Source organism: Centruroides sculpturatus, unplaced genomic scaffold (assembly GCF_000671375.1).
Source record: "Centruroides sculpturatus isolate CEXI.00-Female unplaced genomic scaffold, Cexi_2.0 scaffold1924, whole genome shotgun sequence".
Taxonomy (NCBI): domain Eukaryota; kingdom Metazoa; phylum Arthropoda; class Arachnida; order Scorpiones; family Buthidae; genus Centruroides; species Centruroides sculpturatus.
Genome location: NW_019386055.1, coordinates 71,946 through 94,110, shown reverse-complemented (window position 1 = coordinate 94,110; position 22,165 = coordinate 71,946). Strand labels below are relative to the sequence as shown.

General features: G+C 37.0%; 2 protein-coding genes across 2 annotated transcripts; one reads left to right on the top strand and one right to left on the bottom strand.

Moving 5' to 3' along the window:
- Nucleotides 1–5,865: 5,865 nt before the first annotated feature.
- On the top strand, nt 5,866–7,666 carry LOC111613353. The gene is made up of 2 exons (XM_023354702.1): nt 5,866–6,183; nt 6,277–7,666. Exons 1-2 carry the CDS (start codon nt 5,970–5,972, stop codon nt 6,624–6,626), a joined length of 564 nt encoding a protein of 187 aa, XP_023210470.1. The 5' UTR covers nt 5,866–5,969; the 3' UTR covers nt 6,627–7,666.
- A 1,257-nt stretch (nt 7,667–8,923) lies between these two features.
- Nucleotides 8,924–20,242, bottom strand: LOC111613352 (BMP and activin membrane-bound inhibitor homolog). The gene is made up of 3 exons (XM_023354701.1): nt 19,968–20,242; nt 10,039–10,347; nt 8,924–9,950 (listed from the first exon to the last, which is right to left on the bottom strand). The coding sequence occupies exons 1-3, from the start codon at nt 20,035–20,037 to the stop codon at nt 9,595–9,597; spliced, it is 735 nt and encodes a 244-aa protein (XP_023210469.1). The 5' UTR covers nt 20,038–20,242; the 3' UTR covers nt 8,924–9,594.
- Nucleotides 20,243–22,165: the final 1,923 nt, after the last annotated feature.

Below are 22,165 nucleotides of genomic sequence, written 5' to 3'. Positions count from 1 at the left end.
GGGAACGTCACCAAAAATTGTCGCGCCGACAATTCCACGAATTTAAACAATAGTTTAATTTTGGATTGCGGTTCAAACTCGCAAACCGATTCCTCCTCAAACAATGAAGAAGAAATTGATCGGAGGAACCGAAAAATCAAACACGAGAATTTCTACTCAAAAACATTTGGATCATTATTTGGGTCGGTGAGTTCCTTTCGGGCAGCGTAGACCTGTCATTATAATCTCGTTTTAGGGGTCCTTTGCAGCAGCATCGTGCCACCTAACTGTCATGACTGTCCCCAGGAATTCGGGGATCTGGCTGGAGTGGGGGGTATTTCTACCCCTAAAAATAGACCTCTCGATGACGTTTCTGTGGTCAGATCTGCCCCTTTTAATTATAATAATCTTTTACCAAGAGAATTTTTCGTTCCTAACGAATTTTGCAATTTACTTTCCTCAAAAAAAAAAAAAAATGTCGCTACCCTCTTTGTTTGCAAGGGAATATTAGTGTGAAAAATTTGGTATTTTCTTTGAAAGAAGGGAGAGGATTCATTATCGAAATAAAATATAATAAAGAAAAAAATTTAGAAGTGGACGAAGGGAGGGAAGAAAAAAACACAATAATAGTCCCGAGAAAGTGAAACAACATAAAATTACACAAGTATTTTTGAAGAAAATACTGTCTGGAAACAAAGATAAAATGACAATAGTTGTGCATTGGTCCATGCCAAGTGAAGAATTAGGAAAATGGGAGGATCTGGTTGTGTTTTTTTCCCTGTATTCTTTTGTCTTTGCCTTTTGTCTGTAGAAAGGGGGAATGGATTTCGGAACAGAAAAAAGAGAAAAAAATTGTTTCTGGAGATGCTTGGTAGCCCAACATGCTATCGATAATTGTTAACAGTGCTTGATTTTAAAGCTTCTTTTCGTGTAATTTTCTACCGAAATTGCACTTAATTGGCTATTTTCTCGAAAATTATTTTTATTTCTTCCAATTAAAACTTACCTATTATTATTATTATTATTATTTTAAGAAGAATGTTTTGGAGAAAATTAGAAAGTTCTCGTGATTAGCGAAGCTTGAAGAAGTGAAAAACAAAATCAGGGTATTTTCTCGCATTTCCAAAAGAATATAATTTTTATTTATTTATTTATTTAATTCATTTGGAATTATTTATTTATTTTAATTTCTAAGTCGAGCAATGCCAATTTTCTAAATCAATTTTCTAGTTTGATAGAAGATTTATGATTCTCCTGATTCGAAAGAAATAATGATAAAGTTTTAAATTTCAATTCTTCTGATACGGAAAATTGAACTTTTGGCCCAGAAATTTAAGGTCTGGTGTCTCCAGATTTAAGATTTTTATAAAATTTCTCATGTTTTTTAAAAAATTTCAATAGTTTTAATGCTTCTTTTCGTGTTTACTAAGCTATTTTCGGGTTGGAAATCATCAAAAATTCGATTAATTTCGAATACAGTAGGCTCCAGTTTTCTACTTCATATCTCAATTTAAAAAAAAAATGCCTTTATCAGGCTATCTAGCCTTATCAAGAAAGGCTGGTTTCAGTAATTACTAATCTGGTAGCCCAATTGTGGGCCTATCCAACAGGAAAAAGGCCCCTTAATGTCGCCAGAGCGAAAACACATAAAAATAAAAATAAAAAAAAGGACAAATGCCTTCGGTTCAAAAACCTGTGTGAAAATATAAAGCAACACGCGATACTGGACTAAATAAATAAAGATTTTTATAAATTTTTATTTCATAACTGACCCTATCTAACAATCAGCTCTCAAATACATCTCGTATTACATACGGTTCCGTATTAACCGGATTTTTTTTTTCCTGACCGCTTGCAGTTCCCGTTTAAATCGGACAATTGAGACTCTATATTTTTAATTTTAAAATGTTTCCGGTTGGAATTTTATTTATTTATTTTATTAATTTTATAAAATCGGGTGTGTTCTTTCCGATAAGTTTAACAGAATTGGGTTCTTTCCGATAAATTTCGTACAATTGGAGACTAAATTTCATCACTTGTAACGCATTTAATATGAGCTTTTCTATAATATTTTATAGGAAATTCTCCCAATTTGGAATTCCACTCTTTATTCCTATATAATTTTGAGAAACAAGATGAGTCACCCTACTCTTCTTTCACAGAAACGAATGAATCAAATTACACATTCGATTCCTAAAATCAAAGTCAACACGTGTTGCTACCGATCCGGGAATCATAAACACACTATTTTTAGTTCATCCACGGGTTAAATAATAATAAAAAAAACCTCCGATCCAATCACGCTTCTAATCTACGAACCGTTATTGATCAATAATCCGAGGAGGAAGAGAAAAAAAAAGGGGGAACACGAAGACATAAACTGCACGCTAATATTGCATAATTCAGATTTTATCATCTTCAATTTAAGTGATCTTCAGCACGAGGGAAGGAAGAAGAGAATCGAGGAGGAGGAGAAAATATATATATATTAATATATATATATATGAAAGCCCAAGGAAAAATGGCCGGTGGGTTCAAATTTAATAGAATTGGCGTGAAATGCAGAAGTAGAAAGAAAGAAAAAAAAATTAGAAGACGTTTGCAAAGTTACCAAGACAAATTTTAAGTACCTTGACAAAATTACCTTGGTCACTCCCGTTCTATCTCGATTCTAGACCGGTTTCAATTATGTCTTAATTCTGGCTTCACTCCAAAAACAATTGTAATGCATTTTAAAATACGTTTTATAATCTATACAGTGATTTATGATAAGTTGAAGGGTGAGATGTTCGAAAGGGGAAGGAAAAAAAAGAATAATAATAATAATAAAAAAATACAGAAGAACTGGTTTCGAAATTTAATCAACATTCGAAGGCGGACGGATTTAGCAATCTCATAAGCGCTTTATTCAATAANCGTTATAAATTTTTATGGTGTTTAAGTAACGTAGATTAATTATCTCGCTATTAAAAGCATTAATAAAAGTTATTTATTGCAAAGTTTATATTTCTCTTTCTTTTTTTCCAAGCTGTTCCTAGAAAATATGTTTTATTCCTTCCAAACTTTGCCTATAAAAATTATGATTTTTAAACTAAAATCGAATAAATTAACTGTTAAATTATGCCTTAAAATTACTTTAAAATCTTTATTTATTCTAGAAATTTTCGATTTTTTTGTTCGAAAAAGTCACTATAATGGCGCTAGAAACGATTATCCTATCACACAATAAGCTGTGTTCTTTTTAAATTAAAAATTAGTGTTCTCACGTGTTATTTTTGCTTAAGAATTACGTTTTTTTGTGTAAAAAAAGCGTGTGTAATATTTACAATTTATTTTTTTTATAAGTAATAAATTCCGACAATGAAACGGTGAAAGAACGGCGTAGCTTTCAATGACAGGTTGTAAGTTCCCCCTCTCTCTCTTTCTATTTCTCGGTTCCTGCCAGATTCGTTATTTGAATGTGAAGTATTTTTAGAGGATGAAATCTTATCAGGACTAAGTCATGCCAGACCACGTGATCGTAAGGACAATTACCGCTTTCTACTGGTTTCGTAGCTGGCTCACTTACAAATTAAATAATAAATTATCGCTTTGAAAAATAACTGGCATTCAAAAATAAATGCCAGTTAGTTATTCTTTCTTTTGCTTTCTTATCACCCCCCTCGTAACTATTAAATTCGGTGCATTAGACGAGAATACGTAACTAGTGAGTAGGTGAGAGTCACCTTGCTCATCCGAAAGTGTATAGGATGTTGACAGGCAACATACAATTTACCGACCTCATAACGAATGCCACTGAAGGGAGGTAACGTCCCTCGGGCCTTGTCCTTGTTTGCGTCACATTCCTCGTCTCGTATCTGACTATTTTCGTCCTAACCCTTCGCGGTTCGGGCATATATAACCGATAGGCCCTAAACTCGAAGAGGGACGACACCGACTAGATTAGGATTCATATTATTTGATCTTTTCTTTTACGCCATACTGAAGTCAAACACCACCTGGTCACGTGTTGACGTCTTCACTGTTATTCGGGATGGCTCCCTCCAGGCGGAAGTCGAACTAACTGATTGATGGGGCCACGCGTACCGGGTCGAATGCGGGGTCGTCGCTAATTACGTCATCCGCCCAGGGTGTCGAAAATTCGGCGTGAAAACTTCACGTCCACCCACTAAATACTGAGCCAAGATAATACATCGCAGAAATCGACCAGATCGAAACAAAAAAATAATAATAATAATAAAAAAATACAGAAGAACTGGTTTCGAAATTTAATCAACATTCGAAGGCGGACGGATTTAGCAATCTCATAAGCGCTTTATTCAATAAATATAAAATTAAATAAAGTATTACTAAGTCCGAAACTAGTTTGTTTTTTGTTTTTTTTAATTTTGGGAGGGGGGAGATTAAAATTGTGGCACCATCTAGCCGATTATTCGACAACTAGACGGAGTTAGTTGTCGGTTTGAGCAACAGATGGCAGCACTTCTTGACATTTTTATTGCCGTCTTAACCTTGACCTACCCTCGGTACCAGGACGGTTTTCATCGTTAAGTAGAAACATGAAAGTTTTGTTGATTTCTAGAAACTTCTTTTGAATTTTTCTTTGAAAAATTTCACTTACGGAATCGATTTCGAATTTAAAAATTCGTTGGATTGATGGTTGTTTCTCGTGTCTGGTGTTAACGGAATAAATCGTTTCGGTTGTTTGCGGAGTTGATTTTTTTTATAATCCAAACCGTTATCAAATATTTACACGGCGTACATCATCGAACGTATTAAACGAGTCCATTTTTTTCTTTTTTTTTTTTTATCTTTACGCATAACGAAAAACAACTCGAGGCGGGTTCTTTTACTTTGAGAAAAGGCAGGGTACTTTCTTACTGACGTCACAAGGGGGAAGGGCGGACAGAGGTCACAACCCCGAGCACCACGTGATTAACGAGGCCTAGGTAGCAGAGAAAGGGAGGCACCGTACCTTTTGTCTGGCATCTTTCTCGGCCACGTGGCTTTAAACCAACAAACTGGGTCGACATGTTTAGCCAACTGAATCTACGTCAATGTAGACTTTGTAATAGGATACGGTCTTCTCGACTTCGCTAGTTCTTTTTACAACACATGCACAGATTGTTATGCCCCGCCATTATTCTTAATGAATAAATTGGCTTTAATGGGGTCCTGCTGTTCCCTTTCCTAACTTATAACCCACTGTTGGCACTCTCATTTTATTGCCATAAACAATTAAACGTTTAAGTCGAAACCGTTGGGGGAGGGGAATTTTTGGGTAGATCCTGATTTGCTACATATATATATTTTTTTCTTTTCTTTTTTGGTATGGCAAACTCGTAGCACTCTCGCTACACGTGCAGAATCCTTAAGTGTAATTTTGTAATTGTACCGCGATTATCTATCAGTTTCCAGGCGTTTCCGTAATCTGATTCTCGTAAATGACTCCGTAACATTGTTGCTAATATATTAATCACCTTTTCGGTATTAATTTCAACATTAAAGCGTAAAAAAATCATTCAAGCTTAACCTTTATTTTAGCGTAACTTTTACTACCCCCCCTTCCTCACGTGCCATCATGGTAGATAAGAACAGTGATGGATGTTGCCTGCCTATATTCCTTCAACTAGAAGAAATGCAGATGGAAGATATATTTATGTCACCATCTCTGGACAGATGGCTACCTGTTACTGGGTCCTGGGGCAAAAATTTTACAAATTTTAACGGGATGCCGCATAAAGAAGATCTTAACTTCACTGATAAAAATAACTACTAATAAATTATCTTTTTATGATTAGTATCTAACATGTTCGGAAACTTTGACATAGTAAATAGCATAATAATATTTCCTCCTCCCCCGGTCCTTTCGGTTACAAAATTTTAATCTCGATATTTCTTTTTTTTTTGCCCCAGGTAAACTTATAACTTGTGCGTGCAGTACTGATGATTGTCAGGAGCAAAGGACAGACCGATGCAACACAACTAGCATGTGTTATACGCAATACCTCGATCGGCACGACGGCACGAACCCGATTTTGAGAGGTTGTATCAGTAGTAGGACCCCACTATTATGCGAAAATAGAAGACCAGCGGTTATGAATGCTAATTGGCCCGTACTCGTATGTTGCAGTACCAATATGTGCAATCAGGATGCGGTACCCACGACTCCGGTGTTGAAACCTACGGAGAAGATTCAAGAAGGTAATTATTATCACTTTTAATACATTCGAAACGACTGTCAATGCGAGAAAATATATAATTTTCATGTAAACTTCACTCTTTTTTTTATTACAGCAAACAAAACCGAATCGGTACCTTTGATTACAAAAAATAACACGAAAACCAACGAAAAGAACGCTAACAATCCTATAACTTCAGACCCGACCGAAACTAGTTCTGTTGCATTTTTTAATCCAATGTACATCGCCATTATAATGGTATCTGCTATAAGTCTATTGGCGGTCATTATAGTTATTTACTTATTTTGCCGCAAGGGTCGTCCTTTTCATCCCGACTGCACGGTCGTCCAGAGAAATTCATACTTAAAAGGTCACCATCAAGTTACAAGAGAAGACTCCGAGTTACCTCTACCTCTTCCCAGATCTAATGGTATTTACGATAACAAAATGGCTGTCAATACGTGATAATTACAACTCCAGCAAAAGATACAAACACATTAATTTCAGTCAAAACAAGTGAAAGTGTCATCGTTGTTCTGGAATATCAGAATTGTACCAAAGATCTGCAACTCAGATTTTGAAATATTTTCCATTCCAGAGATGTTATTCGTGGAAGAACCACAGTAGATGACCATTCCTATAATTTAAAAACGTTCATCCACACTTGCGCACAAAATGTGGTATGTTAATGTTCCTAATTACTTCATACCTCGTTGCGCTTTCGGAGTGCCACACGGACTCTAGAAGAAAATTATATAAAATATTTATAATTATCTGCACCCTTTTTTTTGTCCAGAAAGTAGAAAAAAGTATGGTGCTGTAGGTGTTTTACTTTAAAATTTTGTTTTTTTTTTATATTCAAGAAACTCGGACAAGCGTGCAATGGTTAATTTATGAGAACACTCCCACTTGTGCTGTTTGTTCTGATATATTTTTATTATACTTTTTGTGTATACGTGTGTGTGGTGTGTGTGTGTGTGTGTGTGTTTATGTACGCGATTTCGATATTTATGACACGTCTGTATAAAAAGATGATAATAATAATAATAATATTAATAAATATCCGTTTATTATTGTGTTTATATTCAATGTAATAATAGCATTATGTAAATAATCCTTAGATAAAAAATAATAATAATAATAAATTATGTCTCCAAATTTTTGTTAATATTAAATGAAGTGATTGTGTGTTTCGTTCGAGTCATCTACTGTTTACGCTCATCCATTCTCCTTTATAATATATTATTCATTGCTGGACTTCGACTTGTTGTGGCTCTAAATTATAACGTATAACAGGGTTTATAACGTAAAATGTAAGGCCCTAAGCTGCAATTTGTGTAAACTCGACTCCTGGTATATTCCTTGTTAGTAACACAATACAATTTACTGTAAGATAGTATAAACTAATTTCAATAATGCACATAAAACTAATGATACTATTGATACTTTTTAAACATTGTACAAGCTAGATTATATTGTTCTTCTATTGTAAAATCCACTAATAATGTACAATAATTTAGTATTATGTAAGTATACTCAAGCGTAATGTATACATTATACAATACTTTAAACACTAGAAAAACAATACTTTTTGTTACATTATTATTGTTCGAATTGAAATTTTCTTAACTTTTCGTATTATAAAATATTAATGCTTATGTTGTATTATGCAACACCGCTTTTGTACGTGTTAATTTTGATTTTTTTTTTAAATTTACAAGTGTTGCTTAACTGTAATACTAGCGAAATTAACTCTACAGTACTCTACATAACAATAGATAATGAAAGTAACCCCATAATTCATGCCGAATCGTAATGTTAACGGCGTAACCTAACCTAACAAAAATGTAACCAATACCAGTTTATAATACAGGAAATTTAATCGGTAAAGGAGCGAACACGCGCCATTTCAACTGGTCAAAATTGAAAAGCGGCAACGTACTACTTTCCATCAAGTCCCTAACAGGAAATGGTAATAAGTAGCGCCATCTTCCGGTATAAAAATAAATCATACTAGACGGGAACCGAACTCATTAGTAGGTCTAAAAATAACAGTATAACCGCTTTTTTTTAAAAAAAATAATGACGACGTATAGGGGTATTTTTCCGGTCCCTTTTTTAACGAATTCTGAGTACTGAAATACCTTTATTACTATAGTAGTAAGAATCGTGTTTATTTTTACATATCTTCTCCTCCGTTTATATGACCTTACTCGATGTAAGGTTTGAACCCCGGAGCGATGCAAGTCTTATGAGGTTTATGCCCAGTCGTCTGGTAGATGGATGCCACATTCTTTAACCTTTTTTCTTGTTTGTAAATTGTAAATCTTCGCGTTAACCAGATTTTTATACTTTTCAAGTGAGAATTTATATTCGTTACTATTATTACTACGCTTGGCAGGGAGAAAGAGTATTCATTCCCCACTGTGCATCTATACATAGGATCTGCGGGAGTTAAGATATTAAATTATAAAAAAAAAATAGATGAAAGTAGAGATAAGGGGTGTGATTTTCGCACCTTCATTAATTAATGCTCCAATCTACCTTTTTTGGGTACGTACAACAAGTAAATTTAGGATGTAGGGGTGTAGAAAGCTAAACAAAATACAAAGATTGAACAAATTAAAACTACAATACCTGGCATTAGTACAAATATACAGTAACTGAAAGTAGTCGAGTGATTTAAACGTTTACAGAAGAGTTGGGTGTGTGAAAAATTCCAAAAGAAATCACACAACAAAATTCAAATATTCAAAATTCAATAAATAGAAGTCTTTTTATATATATATAATCGTTAGTAAAATATCGTACAAGGATATTTTTCCAATGGTTTATAAACAAATGAACAATATATGACAGTAACTGCTTATAGCAATCTAAATATTGTAGATACAATATTTATTTACAATGTAAATTTAGCACCTCACGTTAAACAAGAGGTATTAAAGAACGCTGACCTTTCTTTCTCTTATCATTACAAATCCGTAAGTACGGAAAAAAAATAATAATGTATATCGTTAACCCAGTTCTCATACCTCATCATACTACACACACACACGAGCACCCAAGCGCGCGCAGAAAGGCGCACACCTTCGTCATGTTACATTAAAGAAAAGTGACCATAATAAAAAAAATCTTGCAGAATTCTACCACTCAGGAATACTTTTCACGTAACTCTTCTGGAAATTCGGACTCGAAGAGCATGACTAGTTTATCATCATTTCCGTTTTCTTTGTCTTCTTACAATATTGTAAAACTGGCCCACTTGATCGATCAGTTGTATGCACTTCCTTTTTTTTACTATTATTATCTTCCCACCCCGTAGAGATCGAGTCGGAAAAAAAAAAGGTAGCGTGGCAGGAAGCACCTGCCGGATGTACGAAACGGAAATTCGGTTTTTTGGAAATGAAAAGTAGTGTTTTTTCCCCCGTATCTAGACGAAATCCGCTTGTTTATTGGGCGTCCATTTTGTCCATAGGAGAAAGGAAGAGTTTAATGGTTTCTCGTATACGTAATCTTTATCCCATGTGGGTGCTGTTAGATACATTCCTACGGCCTTGTTCCTTCTCTGGTCATTTAATAAAAGCATCCTTCTCTGCCTCCTCAGTTCTAGGAACTGGCGATGTCTCTTGCTATCCCGACGGAGCATGCGTACAGCTACCAACACTAGAAGTATGAGGATGAAGCTTCCAGCTATAGGAACGGCTATGACGGCTGCACGAAACCAGACGTCCTGTTGAAGGGCTATCTCTCTGCGTGTTTTGGCAATGTTGTTGTAGTCGTATATACCTGGCGAGAAGTGATTATTTTAGTTAGGAGCGAAAGGGGGTCAATCAACGATACTACGATTACGTACGCGAAAATGTATTCCACTCACCTGCAACCCTACTAGAGTTGGATCTGGTGTGCACTTGAATATTAATGTCCATGCTGCTGACATAATTACACATATCTTCGGTACAGCATAAAATGGACGGATTGGAGGTCGTCGCTGCAGCTGCATCTACTCCCCTTTTGGCACATTGGGTTCGTTTCTCGTGACGTAACTGATCTAAACAACCGTGACGCGAACGGGAAAGGTCACTACTGTAGCTAAAATGCTCGGTGTAGCATGCATTCAGTGTTGATTTACACATGTAACCGGTGACTACACACAGCGGAAGGTTGCAGTAACATCGGATATCACCTGTAAAAAAAAAAAGGGTGAGAGGAAATTTAGTACAGTAAAGTCTAGTCGACAACGGGCTTGTACGCCCGTTTTGACATTGCTGTATGATTGATATTCACGTACAGTATACATCTACCGGCGTCTGGATGATTATCAGTGATAACTAGGGGGTTGCGTAATTAAAAAACAAATCATTTCGGATAAATTTAGAATGCTCATAAGCTGTTTTCTGCATTTAATAACATTGTTTCGCCACTATTTCAAGGACAGAATAGGAACTGCATCGTCTGCTAAGGGTAGACGGTGAGTCTCCCAGGAAGCTTTGGCGACAGTCAGTCAGACTAGACACGTGACCGATACGATCACGTGAATGAACATTTTAAATATGTATTCCCCTCCTCGTAACGACGGCAATAAATTTCAGAAATGCGAAAACAATTTTCGATAGTAAAAAAAAAACGGGGGGTAGAAAAATGCTATTAAAAAATAATATTTTTATACTGTAAACACTACATAATCGTAAATACATAATGGGGAATATACGAGAATTACGTGATTAATGAGGAATCGAAAATAGGCAATACAAAAATGGATTTCTAAGACGATTGTGGGCAGTGTCCCTGTCTGAAAGGAAATATCATCGTCAGACAGGCGGGCGGCTTGGGAATGTTATTAAATAAATAAATAAATAATAAATTCTGCATTTCTAGTCGATATCTGGCTATACATTTTTTTTTTCAGAAGAATTTTTGTATCGTTTGCCACCCCCCATTAACTCGTCCCACTTCACAGTTATTTACGAATGTTGGGTTTAGTATCTGAGAGAGTGCTAAGAAAGTGTAAGGGGAAAGTCCTTTATCATATCAGAAATGAGGCCAAAGTCTGAACATTCACATGGATCACGTTACTTCATCTCATCAACGCCGTCTACTCTTCTTAACTATGTGCAGGCGGTTAGCGTGGGTTTAGGGATCAAAACGAGTCAAAAGATCAAGGGTTAATATATCTAGACCCTTAGTTGATTATTTACACTATGGTGGCATGCGGGAAAATGTTCGATTTTCCCCCTTCCCTCTCTCCCTATCCCGATACTTAGCAATCTGATTAAAGGGAAATTTCGTATCCAATTCTAGTATTTAGTCGGGTGTTGCATTAAAATATCGCGTGCCCTCTTTAAGGAAATGCTCATACCGTACATACCGATAGCAAGATTCCTTAATAATTGATAAAAAGATCGTGTCCTGGTTGTTTATATAGGAGTTTCAAATTACACAAACGTCTTGAATTACAAATATTCCCTCCTTTTTTTTATTTATGTACGCGTAAGGTAATTTGCCATTTGGGAAATTAGTAGGGTAGTCGGAATTTAGGAAAGATGTCGAGTACCTCTTAGATGCTTTACTATACAGTATAAGATCAAACAATTGTTAATAAACACGTGTATAGAGATCCGAATCAATTCTTATAATACAGGCTTTGTTTTTGTTAATGTCATTTGCGTGTTGCCCTGTTTACTAAGGTATTGTCGTTACGCGTGTTTTCATTATCGCAAACTCCCCAATAATGTCGAGAATTTATACACTAATGAAGACACTTTATTGATAAATATTCAAAAAGAAAAAACACTAATTGAGTTAATTATAATGGTGAAATCTTCAGACAAATGTAACTTTCACAGGAATGGGCTAATTTTTTTATTTTTGAAATTCCAAGAATTATATTAGCCATTTCCGGATCGAAAATGCCGTCTAATCACGCCCAAATTCTTCGATGACTTCGACCAGGACGTAGCTACCTTTATTACTGTTATTAAATTCTCCCTTGTTCGTCTCGGAAGGCCCGCAAGCCCATCCCAAAATGGGGCACCTGCCCTCCCGAAAGCATAGGGGGAAAAGATGGTAATTATTTCGCATGGTTGCCGAACGATTTCTTTTCAATTTCGCAAATTGGTGGAAATGTCGCCGGTACAGGGAGACAAAAACTCTAGACCGGGACACAACAACAATTCCAAGTACTCGAGCAAAGAATAGAGTTTGTGACGTCTTTCCGAAGTTGGTACTCGAGCACGTTCGAAAGATCGTGAAGATACGTAAACTTTTTCGGTGAGCGAAGAAACCCTCCTCTTTCCTGTATAAAAATACACATTTTTAGATACGATTTCGTGAATATATCCCTAAAACTTTACACATCACTTAAGTTTGGAATTGAGGGTCGGGTCGCCGGCATTGCTAATGAAAGGGTGTCCCTGTTCGAAGGAGAACCAGGAACTGCTGTAATTTTACGGGGGGGAGGGAAGAAGTAGAGAGACGCTGTTATTTATTTCCCATTACGTACAATTTCTCTACCCCAAGGTAAAATTACCGGCGAGTGGCTTGCTAACAACTTAGCTCGGGGTTCCCGACTCACCTGGTTTTTTTTTCTTCACCTTGACTTCGACATTAATTATGGCTATTACGGGAGACTTTTTTTTTTATTTCGGGAGAATACCTATTGTCTGTATGTCCGTTAAAGTCATTATCTCGATCTAGAGGTTAGTGGGTCATTTTAATGTCATTATTGGTAAGTGTGTTTGCACGTCTCGAAGAACAAACGCAAATCTATCATTTTTTTTAATCGATAGCGTGAAATTTTCTAATTTATACCCCACTCTGAGCCACCCTTTATAGAGATAAAGTCGGAAGTTGTATACGTGGAACGTCATCGAATGCGTGACGTCCTCGCGTGTCGTTGCAGTGACTTTTTTTTACGATCAACTAACAGATAATTTCGTGAAGATTGTAACAAGAGAGTTACTTCTCGAAGGAAGTCGTAACTTGGAAGTGTTTAAAGTATTGGAACAGGTTCGCTACTAAACATTAGGCGCCGTAGAAGCCCTTGTCAACAAGAGCACTTATCGTCTTCTCCGAAGCTTCAAGTGTTAAATTTCATAAAATATCATCATTGAAACCACTTATAAAACGCCATTAATTGTATTTACACCATCCGAAAGGTCTCTTAATTATATTTTAGGGTGCTGACAATGGCCATTCAGAAGAAACTAAAATAAAATAAACGAAACACATCCGAAGAATTGAATTAGATAAACAGGAATAAGACCCGCTACCATTCTTTTTTTTTTCTTGCTGCAAAATTACACGAGAACAATGACGTAGCTCTGAGTCATTCCATCGTCGTTGGCATCCTTCAAAGCCCCAGTTCATATTAAGTCTCAATCATACCAGAAGAGAGGAGGAGGGTAAAATGGACAGAAGCCGTCCCGGAAGAGATAAGAGGCCTAGAGTCGATTCGAGATGCTTATCTCCAGTACTCAGATGTGGTGAAATTTGATCTTTTAACATAGGAAGCATTATTCTATTCTACATCCCGCTTGATACAATATCAATGTAACTCATTATTGCGCGCATAGATTAGAAACACTGTGCATTGTATACGGCACAGGCGGCACGGAAAATACTTAAAACTGCCAGTAAAGGCTCTTACGACAGGTCGGGATAAGAAACATGGCGTCGAACTCGCGTAATTTGATGTAATTTTTACATAGCCGCAGGAGGGGTGGCGGCGGCGGCGAGTGAAAACGAACTGGTGCAACTCGTCCACTCTCCCGATAAACATCTTTACTAAACAACCAAATAAGGCAAAGAAACACGATCCTTCCCTTTCCCCCATTTAAACAATCGGCGATTTTTAAAGTCGATAACCGACTTTTCGTAAAATCCAGATTTCGTCTTATCCTAAAGGGATCGTATTTTAGCGAAAAAGAAGGAAACGGCACCGCTCTTAACCAGTTGTCCGAGATAACGACCCTTAATTGGTTAGTGACCCGACGGGCGCGGTCCAAATTCGAGGTTGCGAGAGGGGGAAGAGAAAATTTGGGAGGGGCACGCGAAGAATGTCAACACGAGAAGAAGAAAAGATGGCCGAACAATTAGAAATTTTACGATTTGATAATATTGGTTTTAAAGATCGAAAGACGAACTGGTTTGATAGCATTTAGTTAAATTTATTCGACGTTTAATTATTTTTAAGCTTAATAGTCTCTAGGTTACGCCGTCGTCGTTACTTAACACTCTCTCGAGATACACTGTAATCGTTACTTAACAAGAGACGAGAATATGTAATGTAATGTGCCATTTCTTAAACGCTTTCTACAGTAATTGTGTTCCATTTTTATTTGTACGTCTGCGTAACGGAATTTTTCTTCTATTTTTATTCATTTTTTAATTATAAATTTACATTTAATTCCGTTATAAACTCGCTCGTTTAAGTAAATCGGTTACGTTATAACCGACGGATCTTCGTTAATTTAATTGGTCGAAACGAATTTGAATTTGTAATCGAGTAGATGACGTATTTGTAATTGAACGAATCAGTTTCAAACTGATGAATTTTTGTGATTGGTTATTAAAAGAAAGATTTAAATTAGTTACAACCGACAAAGGCTCGTAATTGGTTAGAATAGAATTTAAATTTCTAATCGAGTTTAGAATAAAAGGAATTAATTTAACCGATCAAAATATTTCATGCAAAAATTTAGGTAATCAACTTGAAGTAACGAGGCTCTGAAAAATGACCAGAAAGTTGTAATTATGAGGGATAAAAATATAATATTATACTTTGAATATTTATAACAGGAAAAAAACGAAACGAGTTTCATCTAGTGGAGGGAAATAACTGGTCAAAAATATAAATATATGCAAATCGAGTGCAAAAAAAATATTTTAACTGGCACATTTATAATAGAAAAGAATTAATGGATCGATCCACCCCGCGGGCTATCTGAGCGAATCTACCAAAAAATGTGGAATAAAAATATTATTAAATGACATATTTGCATGTAAAGGAGGAGGGGGGTTTAATGAATACATTACGTGTGGGGTTAATCTATAGAATTATGAAACGTACACGCGGTAAATCAAAAAATAAGTTTACCGAAGTGGCATTGTTAAGCTCTGTTAGTTTGTCAGCTGTGATGAATTCCTGTACAGGTGGTAGGCGATATTCTATGCCATTCTGACATAATATAATGCCAAATGTCGGTACGGGTCAAGCCTTAAACGACAGGCAAACAGGCGACAAATAGCCAGGTAAATGACAGCTGGAGAAAATGATTATCCTTCACTCTCATTTATCACATTTCGGTTACGGTTCTGTCGTACGCAATTTGCTTACTAAATTATAAGAATAACATTTAAATGGCATTTTGAGGTCTTCGGAAAGACAGGAAATGACGTAGAGAAGTATTCGAGACGGGGGCACGAGAGGAGGAGGAGGAGGAGGAGGAGGGGAAAAAAACGAGTCGAACTGGAGGGGCACTGTTGGCGAGCGTGTCACGCAAACTTACGTGATTCCACGAGTCATAGACGAGATAACATGTTTGGCGGCGTGAATTATAGGTGGCATTTGCCGACAACATAGCTCCGGGCTACATCTGGCGAGCGGTTGTATTATAAAAGCTGAAGTCGCTGGCCTCTGAGATGCTAGAGTTAATGCTGGTCTGGAGTCAGAAACTAGCGATGGAATCAAACAGTTTGGCTTCCGTTTATTACCTGCGATATGGCTTCCTTATACACTACTAACAACCGAAAAAAATATACAGAAAAAAATGCTAAAGATCTTTGATAGATTGCTGTAAAAAGTGTAGGAATTTCTCGAAGGAATGCCTCAAAAAAATAAAAAAAGAAAGTAATCTAGAAAAGTAGAACCAGAACTATTCTAAGCCCCCACAAATCTTTTTTTTATTTTATATTGCACGCGTGAATGCGCTACTTTATATGATCTAAATGCCAAATTTCATTATTTTTATACACTTAACAAACAAATAAACAATAGACGGGGCTCGTAAATAGCGTTGATGGAATTTTGACAATGCAGAAGAAAGATTTTCATTAACCATTTTTAAATGATACACTTGGCGAAGTTTTGTATGTCGTTACTAAACGATCCACATCGAAATGTTTCTTTATTTTATTTTACTTTTTTTTTCCTACGCGGAAAGGATTTAGTTCTCAGACTTTTGGGATACATAAGTCCTGGAGACAGTCCAATGTACTGTATTTTTGTATGGTCGAACGACTTTGGCGTCCATTAGAATGACGACAGTAAGTCGGCTACAGATGGAGGAGGGTCACTAACAGATCACTAAACTGTTGAAGGATGGAAAGTCATCTGAACAAATCCTGAAGGCAGATCGGATTATGTTTTGATTTCTTTCGGTTTTGTGTAGGTACGGCGGATTGAAACGGAGTCGTGTCCATTAGACGTATTGTACGGGGCATTCCGTGCCACTAACGGCACTTAATCAAGATATTTATAAAGTTTCGAAGTATCAAAGAATCGCTCGAGACGTTGGTACCCTTTCCTCTGCCACAATTTACAGCGATGTTTGGAGTCGTTACTCTGCACAATTCTGGAAGCGTACCAACAAAACCTACAGGTTAGAATGGCATTCGAGGATTAAGATCGACAACAAAAGATCGTATATAAATACATTAGTTACGTTTAAAAATTAACAATGGGCACGTTGAAGATGGCTTTCTTCTCTCTCTTTTTTTTTCCTTTTGTATAAAAAATTACGCTTCTTGTAGGGATGTAACATTTAGAGAGTAACAAGTATCATAAATGAATAGGAGAAAAATGCGAGCTGTCACAACATCGCGGAGTCAACGTACAGACAGGTAAGCCAGGATAGGGTAGGCGGGTAAGATTCTCAACCGGCAGCACGTCACCATTTGTCTCCGTCAGCGCCCCCAGCGGGCGGTGGGAAACTAGATGGGATCCCCCTTCGTTTCTGTTAGCATATACCCGGCGGGGTGAAAAAAGGAAAAATTCTTGGCAAAGCTGGCCGTGATATGACTGGTATACGCGAGTGGGATACTAATGGCAACAGCTCGCGACGGTAGGATCTGTAATTAGGGGCCCGTATCCGCGGATATCGAATGAAATTCGCAAATCAGCTGCCAGAAAACGGAGCGGGAATAGCAATAACATAGATTTGAACGGAAATTTAGGAACACGCTTCGAATTGTCACTAAGAACCTTTGGCAGGGCACGATCGAAACTCTTGATTGTATCGCGAAGGTTGATTGTCCTAGAGGAACCCGATTAGAGTTTAAAAATAGAAAATTAAAAAATCGCTCCGTCTTCAGCGATTATATTCTCATAAACACACAAAGTTGAAATTCCTGGCAACGGATTCACGCTTTACGCCTATTAGAAAGCACTAAAATCAAATATTTCAAGTGGATTACCTCGCTTTTCACTACAAAAATGCGAACTAAATTAGTTACGGGCGCCAGATTACTGTCAATTAGATTATTTACTTTCGAAAATTCAAGCGAATTGGTTTGTTAAAGAGTGCTGCTTATAGGCCATCTGGTTAAGGTCGGTGATGGCAAACAAACAAAATGTCGAAAGGACGTCCAAGACCTCACGCATTGCCTCATTACCTCAAGCTGAAGCTGACGTCGGTCAAATTACCAAACTGTGGGTCCAGAGGTCGTTCGTAGTTATATAGGAGGATCATAAAAGGATAATTGCCTCTTATTTTTTTTTATCATATTTTTTTCCAAGATATATTCGGCAATTCCGGACGATGCTATCTCGACTTATCTCGTGTTTCATAAGTCTGAAGACTAAATAAAACCATTTATTTCAAGATTATTCGATTCATAAACATGTTTATGTCCATTTTTTCTTTGCCGTTTAAATAGTGACACAAATAATTCAGACGAAGCGGGTGTTGTTTCGGTAGACTTATTGCTTGCAACACAATCGAATGCTCTAGAGTGTGATTGACCTGTCGCTATGTGTTAACAGGTGGGCAATCAGCGGTTACGTAGAAATTGTTGAAGGGCATCCACGAAACTATTTTTATTTCGATTGAACTCGTAGAAGAAAGGAACAAAGTTACACGCAACTGTAGAATGCCAAGCTGTAGAGTGCCCGTTCCATAATTTTATGACAGTGGCCATATTCTTTAAGTTGTACACTTAAAGCGGCTTATGTTAAAAGCAATTAAAAATATTATACCGGAAAAAAACCCGCGCAATTCGCTGAGAACAGAGAGGGCATTCATAAATCACAACTCGCATTTCTTCAGTAAAAAATAATATCTTCTATATATACATACATACACATATAAAGGGGGGAAAAATTCAAAAATCTATTCATAAAACATTTTTGGCATTCAGCATGAGAGATTGTGGTTCTAGAAGGGGAGGAGGGGATTTAGGGGAACCAAAGACATTGATCGCGTTTCTGACGTCAGCTAGCTAGTCTAGTCCATGTGGCACCTCTAGTGTCGCCAATAATATTAGGCAGAACAAAATTAAAATGTTAGAACACCGACTAAAATATTATAAAACTACATTTCTCTTTCTAGTTTACCTTTTGGTTTTTTTTAAAGCATCACACTGTGCAAAACTGACCGCATTATTCAGCTATCCCGGCCTGGTAAAAGGGATAAAAGAACCCCTAGGGCTTAGAGTACACAAGAGGCTATTGTTACGTCACCGGCAACTTAACCCTGAGGTAAATAACTTACCACTTGAAAAGGGGGACAGTGATCTAAGCTTAATCCTTGTGCAAGCTCAGCGGGAGTGCTTCGAGTCTGGTACAACCATCTATTGTACAGGGGAGGTATATACATCAGCACGTGCCGAATACAATAAAGGGCGTTACATTTGCTCCGTACGACTTCCTGAAAAGCTCGAAAAAAACTTAAACTGATCTAAATTTCTATATACATGGTGTTTTTTTTAATGCGCTTGTATACTGTACATTGTACATAATGTCAAAATTTTTAACAGTCGCGTTATATTTAGGAACAGTTGAAGAATTTCTAGGAAAACAGTTGCGCAATCGAGACGCCATTGACTGTTATTCGAAGGATATGTATTATGTAGCTAATTTTCATTATTATTTCTTTTTTTAAACTATGTTGGAGCTACAAAATAGATTGTCAATGTCTTTATTCTTCGAGGACTTTCTCAACCCGCTCGGCACGACATAATGGTAATTACGAATGGCGTACATAAAAAATTTCACACGGACCTCTTTACCCCCTGTAAGAAAAAACTGGTCGAAAAGCGGACAGAACAAAGAATGGCAGCTGAGAAAGAACCATTAGGCGGTCGGACTTGAGTGAAAAACCTCCAGGCTACTAAAAACAAGGACGACATGTCACGCAAACCCTTGCCGTTCCAATCTTAAATTTCAACTATGACGATTAATTCGTTTAAACGTTTCTTGGAACTTAAACGTGCTTTGTCGCGCTAACCCCGTCGGAAATTGTCAACGCGGTGTCACGTGTAAAAACTTTCTTAACAGAATGATTAACGGGAATGACGTGTAAATTTTCGGGTGAGACGAGGAATGGAGCCACACTACTTCGAGACGTATAACGTGCTACAACTATTTACGGGTCATTTTTCGAACTTTATCACCAAATTACGTCACGCAATGTATATACAAATAACAAAAACGAAGGACGTTCGAACAAGTATACAATTGTTAATCGAATTGAATTCGAGAACAAAGGTCGATTGGCACGAGAGATAAGTCTTTAGTATAATCAACCTTCAAGCAAAGTACGAATTGAAAAACGAAAGAAGAAAAAAAATGTAAAAAGTACCACTCACCTTCGACTGCCATCCAGCAACACATAAACAGGCCGAAAATCTTGAAATACTTCGTCAGTTGGGGACACATCTCCGCGTGTATGTTGTGTGTGTGGGGACAGGCTAGAACTTTCACTAAATGCTTTCGTTCTTCATCGTCTCACCTCACCCCAAACAGTACCATCGCTATGCCTAAACTCGCCTCTGCCACTTTTCTACGTGCGACCTCGAAGCGGAGCTCCGTCTGACTGAACTTAACTTGTGTGTGTTTCAGCTCGTGCACTTCTCTCTCTCTCTCTCTCTCTCTACTCTCCGCCGCTCCCCCTGTTGGCCAAAGCGGCCTCAGGACTGGTTTGTCTAATCAAATAACGAAGGTGGAGCCTAGGGCAGTAATGCTGATTACTTGAAACGAAGACACTGTGGGGCGTCGTGCTGTCGCCCGATGTTGGGACCGGGATGCCAGATAACTGCCCTGGGAAGGAAGGAAAAAGTAGGGGTGGGGACCGGGCACGCGGCAGTCTTATCGTTAAGCCCAATGACTCTCAGGGTTCAAATATCTATTTGTTTTTGACTTTTGTTAGTTGTTTTGACCCTTCGATTTTGGAGCCACTCTGACTCTCTTTTCTTAGATTTTACTAATGAGGCGTACAATTTTAATTCAGCTCATGTTTTATTAACATTTTCTTATTTTTATTATGGCACGCCTACTCGCTGTTAGTCCAAATTCTTCTTCCTCGTGGGTTAACTTCGAAATTATACCGTACTTTATTTTATTTTATATATATATAAATTAAGAAGCCATTTAACTAGCAAAACGTACGACGACACGAAACCGAACCGACGTGTAGAATGGCACTCGATTTCATAAAGGGGATGATAAGCTTCTTATCGCCCCTTTTTCTCAAAGAAAAAAATGCCACTCGAAATTATTTTTTCTCTCTAGTTTAATACGAATTTAATATCTTTTTATTCTCTCTCTGATGTTATTTTCAAACTTATCGTACTCCTTAATGGCAATAAGGGTGGAGGAGGCGTATATCATCCCGGGGTTGAACTTCGAATATAGATAAAAACGTACCACTTCAATAAGATTAACAATTATCTAAGATTGGTCCTGCCACTGGGGTATTAATAAAAGTTTGTAGTAGCTTTTCCGCTTTTATCTGCGGCTTACTTTCCGACATTTTCAAGGTTTTTTGCCATATTTGTAAAGCCTGATTTATACACTTCACAATTGTATATGAGTCATAAACACTCCTATCACATTTAAATGTCTCGCAACTCAATAAAATGGGTTTCCTGCATTTTAAATCAGTTTTAAGGCTGCAAGACGTAAAATACTATCAGCAACTCAAATAACGATGCTTAAAATTAGTAGAGTATTATGTATTGTACTGTACCTTACTTAAAATTAACGAGTTGCATTTTATAAAATATCGACTATAGAAGAACCCTTACAGAATAACTAAGATTCCATTGTTTGATGTAAAGCCCTGCCTGCGATATTTACACGTGAAGGCTTTATTAAGGGATCCGATGACGTGTTTTATAGACATTAATACTCTAATAGATAATAATCAGTTAAATTTAAATGCAATTAATAAGTTTATAATTAGTTTAACTCGGGTGAGGATTTATTTCGGGGGGTAAGGATCGTGGTATAAGTTTTACGATAAAAGTTTTGCTCCAATTAACTTTGTTTTCCTCTTATCCTAATTATCCTCTAAATCCATACTTCTATCCTGCTAGATATCTTGGAAGGATATAGAGATTTTTCCTTTTAGATGTCACAGTGGCGACACTACTTCCTGGCGCCATATTCCTTTCGTACGTCTCCCTCAGGGGGGCACCTCATATTTGGCCGAACGCCATTTTGGAATGCATTCTATCACAATTTTAATATTGTACCCCCTCGAGATGTAAAATTTTTCTTTTTTTCCCCCTCCTTCTCCTCTGTTCTATAAGCGGTACGCGTGTTTACAAATATACAAAATTCCTGGGCGTTTAATTGATAAAAACAACATGGAGAATGGCTTATGTATCATTTGATGCAGATGTTAAAACATTTACTACAGGAACGATACTTAAAAAAATAGTGGGGGGTACCCGCATAATCCCGGCGATAAGAGTTATGAAGAGCTGTTATGCCGCCATGTTGGAATATTGATAAGATGTTATCCATCTCCAATGACAGATTATTACGTTCTAATTACTATCAG

Bases quoted from the DNA above. Each gene is read 5' to 3' on its own strand.
- LOC111613353 (XM_023354702.1), top strand. From the start codon at position 5,970: ATGTGTTATACGCAATACCTCGATCGGCACGACGGCACGAACCCGATT. The intron at 6,184-6,276 runs GTAATTATTATC...TTTTTATTACAG, and splicing joins TACGGAGAAGATTCAAGAAG to CAAACAAAACCGAATCGGTA.
- LOC111613352 (XM_023354701.1), bottom strand. From the start codon at position 20,037: ATGTGTCCCCAACTGACGAAGTATTTCAAGATTTTCGGCCTGTTTATG. The intron at 10,348-19,967 runs GTGAGTGGTACT...TTTTTTTTACAG, and splicing joins TTGCTGGATGGCAGTCGAAG to GTGATATCCGATGTTACTGC. The intron at 9,951-10,038 runs GTGAGTGGAATA...ACTTCTCGCCAG, and splicing joins CAACTCTAGTAGGGTTGCAG to GTATATACGACTACAACAAC.